This window comes from Geospiza fortis, unplaced genomic scaffold, assembly GCF_000277835.1.
Source record: "Geospiza fortis unplaced genomic scaffold, GeoFor_1.0 scaffold254, whole genome shotgun sequence".
Classification (NCBI taxonomy): domain Eukaryota; kingdom Metazoa; phylum Chordata; class Aves; order Passeriformes; family Thraupidae; genus Geospiza; species Geospiza fortis.
The window spans coordinates 1,718,802-1,731,106 of record NW_005054441.1 but is presented as its reverse complement, the minus strand read 5'-3'; the positions used below and the strand labels follow the sequence as shown (position 1 = coordinate 1,731,106).

General features: G+C 39.0%; 1 protein-coding gene across 1 annotated transcript in view; it reads right to left on the bottom strand.

The window, feature by feature from the left end:
• Positions 1-298: 298 nt before the first annotated feature.
• RANBP3 (RAN binding protein 3) overlaps positions 299-12,305 on the bottom strand; it is a 67,681-nt gene continuing 55,674 nt past the window's right edge. Inside the window, exons 16-20 of the mRNA XM_014309608.2 lie at positions 11,402-11,526; positions 9,056-9,176; positions 7,367-7,509; positions 5,516-5,699; positions 299-4,640 (exon numbers count right to left, since the gene is read on the bottom strand). Coding sequence (XP_014165083.1) covers positions 4,597-4,640; positions 5,516-5,699; positions 7,367-7,509; positions 9,056-9,176; positions 11,402-11,526 — 617 coding nt within the window. The 3' untranslated portion in view covers positions 299-4,596. The remainder of the gene's footprint in view (positions 4,641-5,515; positions 5,700-7,366; positions 7,510-9,055; positions 9,177-11,401; positions 11,527-12,305) is intronic.

Here is a 12,305-nt window from a genome sequence, read left to right as displayed (position 1 = left end):
ACCTTCAAATGAGACTTTTATTTTCAGAAATTATCTGTAAGCATTTATTAATAAGATACCTGTACTTTCACCTAGCAAAAAAGAATCGAGGCTGACTGCCTGATTTAGCAATTCTCTCTTGCACCTGTGTTGGTCTGTGATGATTTCACAGGAGGGAAAAAAAAAAGAAACCCTTTAAAAAAAATTAAACCATCTTTGTAACATCCTGTCTGAAAATCTGCTACCCACAGAATGGACTAGAGTTCAATTTAAGCCAGTCAGTGGACAGAAAGACCAAGTAACACCGGGAGAAAAAGCACACAGTGAAAAGTCAGTTTAATAAAATCTTGTACGACAAATTATAGCAATTATCATAACTGGAATTCCTAAAACTAGAGAAGATTATGGGAAACATGGTAAATTTTGAAATATGTAACATGTTTCTAGAAAGTAAATAAACCGTTTTATACACTCACTGGGAGAGCAAGAGACCAGTTGAACTGCAGAATGGGATGTGTTAGGAGCAGTCATTTAATGGCAGTAATACCCAAGCAATGGCACCAATTGATACTTCAGGGAACAAAGAGAAGCCATTACAAAGTCGGACGGTTTTTATTCCTGCGGCCTTCTAACAGTCTGGTCACCTCCCACCCTAGTTCTAGTGCAGGATGGCTGAGGACTCATTTATTGAGATCATTTCCTGCCCCGTCTTTTCTAGAGCAATGAACCAGGAACTGGACTACAGAAAGATGCTGTTATGACAACATTCCCTTACCTTAATGTTTGTGTTTCCTGTGGGTGTCTTTTTTTTTTTTTCATTTTTTGCCATTTTATGGCTAAGAGGCTTAGTTCTGGTTACAGTGACATCACCATTCTAACAACATTTTCATGGAATCACAGAGCACGATGAGTTGCAAGGGACCCATCAGGATCATCAAATTCAGCTCCTGGCCCTGCACAGGGCACCCCACCCTATGACTGAGAGCACTGTCCAAATACTTCTTGAAATCAGGTTGCTGCTGTGACCACTGCCCTGAGGAGCCCATTCCAGTTCAAAAATCACCCTCTGGGTGAAAAGCTTCCTGATATCCAAGCTAAACCTCCCCTGACTCAGCTTCATGCTGTTTTCTCAAGCTCTATCACTGGTCATCAGTGTACAGACTGGTACCTTCCCCTAACCTCCCCTCATGAGGCTGAAGACTGCATTGAGATCTCCCCTTAGTCTCCCCTTCTCCAAGCTGAACAAACCAAGTGCCCTCAGCAGCTCCTCATACACCTTCCCCTCTAGACCCTTCCCCATCCGTGTGGCCCTTCTTTGGATGCTTCCCTACTAGCTTAATGTCTTTTTTATAATGTGGTGCCCAAAACTGCCCCCAGAACTCAAGGTGATGCTACCCCAGCGCAGAGCACAGAGACACAATCCCCTCCCTCACCCAGTTGGCCTGATGCTCCCCATGGACATGGTTGGCCATCCTGGTTGCCAGAGTACACTGCTGAGTCATCAGCAAGCATGTTCAACTTTACTACACTCTGCAGTATTTTTTTTCCACTTGGAAACCTGAAAGGCTGTACCTGTGTGGGTCAGCAGCCAACAGGCTATAAGGAATTGTCAACGCCACACAAAAGTTAACAAGCGGCCTAAGGGGAAAGATGGAGCACAAGCACGATCAAGGGGAAGACTGCTGTAAGGCAGCAGAGCTGGTCACCATTACCCTCCCCTCAAACAGCCGCTGCTTGGTACAGGAAACACAACGCAGGGCTCAGGGTGTTTTGTTTGCTTGCTTGATGACACAGGTTTTAATGTAATTCCCATGTACATTTTGATATGACAGTCTTACATAGATCTTTTGAGACACATGGGCATTATCCAGTTTTGCCTGTCACTGGCTTACTAAGGCTTAAAGCAGAGAGCTAAGTTAGGGTTTTGCTTTGGCTAACTGTATCTTGCTGGGCAGGGCCTGAACTCAACCCACTGCCAATTCTGTTGGGATGCACAGCAATACAATTCTGTCGGGATGCACAGCAACATTTCTGCCTTCACTATAAACATTTATGCAAAGCTTCTAGCTAAAAATAAAATCTACATCAGTAAATAGTTGCCAAAATTTTAGAAAGCTGTAGGTGATTGTGTACCATCAAACCCCAAAGCAAGCATGCTTATTCAATATTTCTGAATCTTCATGCACCATCAATCGCATTTTAGGTAAAACACTTCAAAGTGAGACTCAGCATGGACGCCATAGAGCCTGGGACCAGGAAATAATGCCTGTTTTCACAAAAGTAGGCCGTGCAGGCCAAGACACCTTATTAATTTTCCTTATGAACAAACTGCTGACAAGAAACAGCTTTACAGTGCAAGGGTTTTTGAAAAGAGTAGTTTAGATCTGGGAATCTCAACAATGTAAAAAGATCCCAGATCTCAAATGCAGATCACTTACTGTAAAGTCCCCAGACCTTGTGATGCAGAAACAATTGTGTGGTGGGTACTAAGGAATCTGCCATGCTCCTGTTGAAGCATGCCAAGAGTAGGGCGTGCAGCAACAGGTCTGTTCATTGGTAAAAACCCCCATAACCCTAAGGAGGAAAAAAGAAAACCAAAATGCAAGAAGGCATGAGCAGACAATCCAGAGAGCTCAAGATGCAGTGGCACAGCTTATCATTAGCCCTTTTCAATTTCCAGAAAAGTAATCACAGATGTTCCTTCAACTGGCTATCAGGAAAAGGGAAAGCACCCTCTGCCCCAACAGCATCAGCCTATCAGTCTTCAGTGATGATTAAAAACAGAAAACAGGGGAAAACTTGTTCTTGACTGCCAGTGAAAAGTGTGTTTCATTAAAACAGAAGCAATATGGACTGTTGTACTATTTGAATACTAAATTTCAAAGTTGATTTTGTGCTATAACCTGGGTTTCTGTTTTCAATTCATGCTACATCAAATGCTTCTTCCCCTTTCATTTTCTTTTAGGTGATGCCATTTTAGATTGTTAACCTACAAAAGAGGAAGCATGCAAGTCAGAAATTATCTATCAGCAAACTATTTATAAAGGAAATAGAACAATTTGGGGAATTCAAAGAGAAAGTGACCTGGTGACTACCAAATTCCAACCTTGCTGGACAAGAACATACCATAGATTTCAATAAGAAAATAAAACTCAACTTTCACATAAAAGGCTCAAATGATTAAAAAACACCGACAGAAAAAAAAAAAAGTTATGGTTACAGTAGGAGTACTTCAGAATTGCACACAGAAAACCACATTTTTGCTTTTATTTGTGGTGGAAGAGAATACAATAACCTTCAGCCCAAACTACTCAAGGCTGGGAGTATTACCTTTTTCTTCATGCTGCAAGACTTCAGCAAAATGAAACAGGGACAGGAAGGGTTTAGAAGTTAAATTTTCTATTTAAGGCCATTAATTCAGCAAGATTTTAAAAAATGTCCTCAACTTTAAGCATGAAGAGTTGCATTGACTTCAGTAAGATTATTCACATACAGTTAAGTCAGGCAAGTGCTTAAATGGCTTGTTGAATCAAGCCATTAAATGAGAGCTGCTTTATTATACAGATTTATTTTAATGGCTGGCAGAGCTCATTACATGAGCCTATTTTATTCTTCCAAGGGCTAACAGCTGTTTTGTCATTAACTTTTCTGAAGGTGTAACCTGTATGCCTCCTGCACTTTACTGTAGCCACAGAAACAAAATTTTCCAAGAAAAATTGTATGCAACATCTATTACATATAGTGGCTTAGCTCTCCCTTAAATAGTAACATAAAAGAACAGTACAAAACAATAGTTTCACTTTTTTAATGCACAAGAGCATCTTATTGAAAAACTAAAATAAAAAAGTCTCACCACAATATAAATCCCCAAAAAATAATAATGAAATGGGAAGAAAAAAGGAGTTAGCAAAATGTCCTGCAGACTTTAAAGTCTCTTATCGCATTAAAAAAGCTTTTCTGGTGAACCACAATGTTTTGTTTCTTTCTGTTTACAAACCCACTAGACAGCAAACAATGGTGTCCACATCCACAGCCTATGTTGGGATTAAAAGGTAAAAACATAACCTGCCCCATCTACAGTCCAAAAAAAATAAAGGAACCCAAAGGGCAGCCAGTGAGCATAGGAGCTAGGACCAGGTTTCCCTGCGTAAAGGCGAACAGGGGTTATAAAAGCAGAATTCGAGTTGGAACCATGTCGAAAAGTTCTATCTTGGAGACCTGCAAGACATGAACTATTGAAGAAACAGCCAAAAGGTCCCAATGAAAAGCTGTGACAAGCTGTAATGTGCCATTTTAATTACAAGGAAGAGGGGAAATGGTTGGGGGTGGTTGCATTTTGTGTTTATGTTGTTTTGGGGTTGGATTTTTTTTTTTTTGCTCATCAATATGATGAGCTTTCAACGTCCCAAACCATATTCAGGTAGTTTCCAAGTCTGCTATTTTTTGTGTGGAATCTACTGATCCAGACCAAAAACCCAAACAAACAGAACAAAGATGCACAGTTCTTAAGTCCTGGAGCTTTCAAAACTGCCTGAAAGAACTGCTGGCCTGGGGTATCCAGAGATGCCTGCAAGATGGTGTTCATAGCAGCCTTGGAAGCAGATTGGCTCACATCTGCTATGTGCTGCCAACGTTCTGCCCATCACCTTCATCATTAGGACCTGAAACAATAAAAGTAGTTTTTGGTCATAAGAAATATCTTTTGTTTCTTGCCTTGCAGTAAGACACCCATCCCAAGTAGCCTACGTAAGTCTCAGATTCAGGTGTTCAATGAGAGATGGAAACTGTAGAATTCCTCCTCTCCCACCTTGCATATGGCCCTCTTCCAGACTAAGATCTGTCTACTATAGAACTTTATGTTCTTGACTAATCTAGTTCAGGAATCCCAGCAGCATCCAAAAACCTAAAAGCTCTGTTTCCAAGCTCTTCAATCTTCCCACTGCTTTTGCTCATATTCATTCCTCTTTTTTTCCCCTTCTGTGAATCAGAATGGAGGACTGTCAAAGGCTCTATGTTCTCAGCCACAAGAAAGCAAAGTACAGATGACTTCCAAGTTGAGAGTACAAAAGGAAGCCTTTCTCAAACTGAAGACTAGTATTTTTCTTAAATTATGATCTCCTCATGCGCAATAAAAAACATTACACTCCTTCCATGCCCCTTTGTAAACCTTCTGCTTTCCAAACAGCTCCCTACCGAAAAGTCATTCTGGATGCTGTCTACTGATTCTGAGTCAACTCAGGTTTCATGTGCAACTCCTGACCATGATGAAGGTAAAAATGAAACTCAGAACCACCCTTAGAAATCCTGTAAATTATAAAAAGCACAGAAAACCTCTGCTAAATTGTGGCATGTACCTCACAGGCAGCACAGGGGCCTTTTACCAGTTTGGAGAAGAAGCAAGGAGTAGTTGTGCTCAAAAAGGAAAGCCATGCAATAGTCCTACTCCATAGACATACACAAAGAGCACAGATTGCCTTAAGAAGTGACACAGAAGAATGCACGGTAAACAGGAAACACCATTGTCTTTCTTACTTACCACTTCCAACTGATCCTGAAGGTGCAATGACATCATCATCATCACTGTCTTCCTCATTTGACTGCGCTACCTCTGGCTCAGGGGCTACATTCTTGACTTCTTGCTCTTGTTCCACTCTACTGCGCAAGGCCAAGATCCGATGGTGTAATGCAGCATACAACTGCCCTGTATCTTTAGAGCTTGCCTGCATTTTTCAATATTCAGAAATAAGAAAAAGCTGCATGGAATTATAACACAATAAAACACTGCTGACATAATACACAGCAGTCATGCCAAATTTCACAATATACTTTTTAGTTTTCTCATAAAATGTTTTTCAAACCAGTCAGAATGGGCTGTGGTACACACAGCAGGACATTAGATATACAGAACTCTGGTGGTGAGACTATATTCCTCTGCTTAGTTCCAACTTTCTTTGGCTAACATACCCAGTATTTGCTGATCTCATATAGCCTTCTTCACACAGAAATCACATAGCTTTCCTGACACTGCCCAAAAGCTCATATTAAGAAGACCTTCAATTAAAATCTTGCAGATTTTTGCTGGCCTGTCAATAATTCAACTTCACACATTAGTTAATCATAATCAAGCCAACTGTTTCATGAGGCACTGGCATAAAATTTCAATATGAGATATAATGAGAAAACTCAGTGAACAGACAGGCAATTATTCAAAAATTTTTGAACAGTCTCTGTTTCAGAGGGAAGCATTTTTGACAACCTGTCAAATTCTTTCATAAGAAATAGTTTCCCCAAATTCTTTCATAAAAAACGTTTCCATCCACCCCATCTGACACTTGAATGTGCTAACTCTGTATCTGCAAAATTCCCCTGCAATAAACTGAAATGAAAAAGTAATTCCAAACAAGATGCTTTACATCAATACTAAAATCAAGAGTGAGTAACCTGATGACAGATTAACTCAAAACTTTCAAAACTAGAAAAATATGGAGAAAAACCTATCCAATAATTTCACTTATTTTTCTTCATCAATGCATATTTGGTATCATTAAGTTCAATTCTGGGACTCCAGATCCCAGGCCTACAAACCTAATGTCACAGGGAAAGCTGACCATTTGCTGATGCTCTCAATTTCTGTTCCCTAGGAACACTAATTCTTTTGCAAGACACTTGTTCTCTTGCATCTTGTGTAAAATCAGTCTAAATCAAAAGAATGTTCTCAGACCTCTCCAAATATGTTAGTGCTTTAGCAGGCATTAGGGAATGACCTTTCTCCCTTGCTGACTGTATGATCAGATCTCAATGTTTTAGTAATTCTGATTGCGATTGCTGTTCCCCATTTAGTAAGCACAGAAACCACTTTCACTATCCTGTTACTGCTTTAATACACTGCATCAAAGGAAAATCAAAGCTAAAATGTGTAAACCTTAAGTACTAATACGATGTTCTTTAGTGTTTCCTTTTCAGTGGGCATCTATTCATCCTCCCACACTGCAGACAATGACAGTTTTTCTGGGCTGAAAGTTCTACTAGATCTAATTTTAGTTAAACTACTGCATAAAATCTATTAAATAATGCCATTTTTTTTTTTAATCAGAAAAGAATCTGCATGAAACACTACAGTTAGAGTCTCAGTATGTGTGAAGCAGATCCCCATGACTCCATGGGCAATGCTTTGGAACAACGTGGCTTCTTAGGGCAGCCTTTGATGTGGCATTTGTTCACACCTAGCAAGACTTTTTAGACAAGCAAATCTGCCAAGTGTCTTGTCTTTGGGGCAGGGGTCATGTTAAGACAGTGTAGGGTGCAAATAAAAATGGAATGCTACCTCAGCTACAGTTTAAGTAAGCACCGACTTTAGTATGATGGTTAAGACATAAACAGTACTCACTGATATAAGAAAAACTTTAACTCCTTGGTCCTCTGTATCCATGGCAGTGATCCGGATACTCTTCTCACTGGCTTTATCGATCTGCATCTGAGCCCAGAGCTTGGTATTTAAGATTAACCTAAGACTCCCCTGAGTCCTCATCACTAAAGCCAAGTTAGAAGATCAGTTAGGTGGAAAAAGGCACATCAGGAAGCTCAAAACAGTCAAGACACTTGTTACTGTACAAAGGATTCAGTCTTTTTACAAATAAGCCCTCTTAGGCTTTTGTCACAACTGTAAATGAGGAGAATGTAGGCTTTGTGTGGGTTTTGGCTGAGGTAGAGTTAACTTTCTTTCCAGTCACTGGTATGGAGCTGTATTTTGGGTTTGTGCTGAACATACAGTTGATACTTTAGAGGTGTTTTTGTTATTGCTGAGCAGTGCTTGCACAGAGCTAAGGTCTTTTCTGCTTTTCATACTACTACACTGATGAGGAGGATGGGAGTATGTAATACATTATGATCATAGGTTGAAGACAGGTACAAGAGAAATTACCGAAGATCATGTGACAAATAGCTCGGTTTATTGTTCGGCATCTCCTTTTACAGGGGGTTCCCATGCTTGGACAACTGATTGGTCGGGATCTCTGCACTGCCTAGCTCCCTGACCAATGATATGTTTGCATTCAGGATTGAACGGAATTGGCTGGGGTTTTTTGTTTGAGTTCAAGTCTATACTATCATTGCTCACCTAGGAACTTCTTTTCTCTAACCAACCAGTCAAGCCAAATTGAATCTCTGTTTATGGCCAGATTTATCTGTTCAGCTACATACCAGCTGCGCTGTGACAACTATGTGGGAGGTTATGAGCAGGCACAGCTGGGACAGGTGACCCAAACTGACTAAAGGGATATTCCAGACCACAAAACACCATGCTCAGGATATAAAGCAGGGGGAAGAGGAGGAAGGGAGGACATCTGGAGTGATGGTGCTTCTCCTCCCAAGTCACCATTACACATGATGGGGTCCTGCTGCCCTGGAGATGGATGAACACCTGCTTGCCCACAGGAAGCAGTGAATTAATTTGTTTTGCTTTGTTTGCAAATTGCATGCACCGCTTTTGCTTTCTTTATTGAACTGCCTTTATCTCAACCCAGGAGTTTTTGAACTTTTATACACTTCCAGTTCTCTCCCTGATCCTGGGGCTTGGCTGCTGGCTGGGCTTAAACTGCAATGAGACTATTGAAGAATATGAGTCATATCTAAAGCTATTTAGTCTGAAGCCTTATATGTTAATACATTAAAGTTCAGCAGTGGTATCTGAACAGTTAATCTCAGACTAATGCACATTCCTGCCAGCCTGAACAATTGTGCACTATTCAAACAGACTTCCCTCATCACAAGCAACCCATCCAAAACAGCCAGATCTGAATGATGTTACCATAAATTTCTAGGCAAATATTCTAGTTACTAAATATGGCTTGCTTTTTTGGGGGAAAAAGTAACTGGAACATCTGCTGCAATAGAAGGGTATGAAGATACTCTCTTTGGAGGCACTATTCACTAACTGAAGCAAAAGAAAAGGTCCAAACTGCTTCTGAGTTGCTGGAGCTAATATAAACTTAAGTGAATGTTGCTGTGTGTCAAGGAAGAACCTTATGAAAATAGGATGACTGTCATCCAGTATCTCATTTCCCCTGGTTCCTCTTACCCAGCCGAGACTGTAATGTTCCATCATCTGTTGAGGCCATATCATTGAGTCTCAGGAGTCCTCGACCTCTTTCCACCCAAGACTGAGAGCTTTTATCAAATACAAACAGCTTGCACTGAATCTGTAACAGAAAATATGTCTATGGCATAGTGGTTGATTAAGTAATAATATATTTCTTAGTCATCTACAGTTGAGTAAAAAATATTCAGATTTCATACTGGAATTTTTAATTGTTTATAGCTGTGGAAATCAAAACAGTAATCCTCTCTTTTGCAATAGATTTCTCAAAATATGCTGTCTGTTTTCATCACGTTTTACTAAAAGAAGCTATATATTCTTAAAGAATAAGAGGGTTCAAGATCAAAACAACAAGTAATTTTCAGGTAATATATAAATTTTCACAGAGGAAACTTAATGTCATAGGAGACTGCCTTATATCAGTCAATTCTTTTAAAAGCCTTAGGTACACACTGCACCACTGAATATGTTATTTGCTGCTGGGAAGACCCAGCAAAATAATGAAATATAATGAAAGCAAAGCAAAATTCTTCTTGTAAGTAAGCAAAGGATGAACAAACATACTAGCTCATTATCAATTCATTATCAAAGCCTGAACAACACAAAGTCATTAATAACTGAGGTTATTAACTGAGGGTTCAGATGTTATAAAATTCAAAAGGTGTATGTATTTTTTCCGACAGTAGGAATACTGAAGGATCTTGACCTACAAGCTCCCTTTTTCTTCCATGCCAAACATCTCTATATCGTCCTCTCTAATCTAATTTCACTGTTACTGCTGAGGCTTTATACCTCAAACCATCACCCCTCAAGCTCCCCACAGATGAGCATGCACTAAGTGGAAAAGATACTTCCATTTTCATTCCCTCCATTTCTCATCTTCTTCATGCCAAAACATCTAGCTCTGTATGTTTCTGCAACATTACATAGTTCTGTCTGTACAAGTCCCATTTGGAATTTTAATGCATTACATTTCACAAGAAAAAAAGAATTAAAGTTAGGCAAGAGGTCTGTTAAATTACAACATATTCAGGCAAGTCAGTCCTCTATTAAGTATACAACTGCCAAAAGTTGCAGTTTTCCTAAGTGAAACAGGAATCTTATCTCTTCAGTGTCTTGTTCAATTATGTGAAGCACCCAGACATTTCTGAATTAAATAGAAACAGAGATGTACCAGAAGAACCATTTAAAGACCATTTATGTCTGGTAAAAAGAAGTCCAAGAAGGTAAACATTACAGAGTACCATTTTGTAAGGTAATACAAGTGTAACTGATAGGCATTAGATACTGATAGTGCAACTGTTTGGTCTCAGAAGAATAGTGCATTGTGTCTGTAAGAATAAAAAAGTTATCGTTGAAAATAACACAATTCAAATGCTGAGAAACACAATATCTCAAGGAAAAAACCAAACTATAATTGGAGTATAAAGAGAGATGGGAAAAAATACATATAAGATTTCATTTTATATGAAAACCCTGCATGTTTTTTCTTAAGAATACACTAGAGTTAGTAAGTATATTTAAGTTAATGAATAACTACAATGTTAGAAATATCTCTATTAAAATCAGCAGTCTAAGTCATGACCAAATATCCTTCTACAACATCACTAATTCAATTAAGTATCTCAAACCAAATTCCTGAGTGTTTGTGATACAGTTTCTATTTTGCAAGAAACTAGACTGCTGGCATAAATAGTCCATTCTAAATTTTAGAAAATCTTCAGTAGTACAACAATTAAAGAACTTAAAATATTTAATTAATTTAAATTTTCTTCAAATAATTGTCTCACAGAAAATAGAAGCTTCTATGTGATGGATTCAGGAAAGTATGCTTAAGATACACCTGGATGGCCTATACGCTAAAATTTATTCAGAAAGAAGAAATTAAAAAGCAATGGATAACAAGTTAAGAAATAACAATCTGATAGAAATATCTAAAGTATGCTTTAACACAAGAAAATACATTAGAGATATAGAGGAAGGCTGAATTGTAGGGAATCAGATGGTATGCATTCACTGGACATCTGTTACGCGGGGTCAGAGACAGGGATGACACAAACTCTCAGAGATCCAGGCAACAACAGCAACGGTTTATTATGGAGGCCTGCTGATATAGGGGGTTTGAAACTTCCTGGTTTAAATAGCTGATTGGTTGGGATCTCTCTCTGCCCAGATCTCTGGCCAGTGGTGTGCTTGCACCTAAGCTTGGATAGGGTTGGCTGAGGATCGCCTGTATAGATTTAAATCCAACCTATCTGTGGACTTGTTACTGTGACAGACATCCATATGAATCCCCACAAACTCAAAGCCCCTCTATCCGTTTCTTACCTGTAACACGTTACTTTCAGCTTCCTCCCCAGTAATCACTTCTACCTTCGCTAATAAACACTTCCTTGCTGTTGCTTTAGTATAGGCTGCTGCAGATTCTGCCAGTGATTCTGAAATATTATTAGCTGAACAACATTTTGAGAGTCTGAGAATGATTATCATAAAATTTTGTAAGATATATAAAAGTCTCACACAAGTACACCAGAATTTTGAGACCCTTTGAAATGTATAGAAAACAGACTTTAATAGAACACATTAAAAATTATGGAAATTTAAAGCAGAAGTTAAAGCTTGCCTTTTAATACTTGTTTTACAAGCATAAGGAACAAAATAGATACAATCTCAAGAAGTTTTATCCCTACATGCAATAGTTCAAAACCTTTGCATGGACACTCGCTTATCTGTAGATGCTCCAGCAGTACTGATACTCTTGCTAGCCATACAGCTGTGCCTACACATGGACAGTGCATTTAATTTTCTACTTCCACTTGGGCTTGTAAGCAGTTTACTGAAGAAAACCCATGGTTCACAGAATTTCTGTAATATCTTGACAATTTGAAGTCATAAAATCCAGCAACCAGTTCTGAGTTCAAGCAACATGTGGGGCACCCACTCAATGCAATATACATTTGACTCTGAAATTCAGTCACTTGAAATGAAATAGAATTGTTAAAAAAAGTTTGCCACATTTCTCCTACGTTCTCTACCAAGTCCTACTACCAGTTCTGCTAATTCCCTCTAATTTTATTCCATTGAAGATACTCCCACAACCACAGATTGACAATGAAAAAGAAAGTGCAGCCTGCACATGTTTACTATTAGAGGATCTACAACATCCAGCAACTTCCACACCCAGCCTGTATCTTTGGTTACAGGAAAAATCTTATGTTTTTGAAAAGTAACA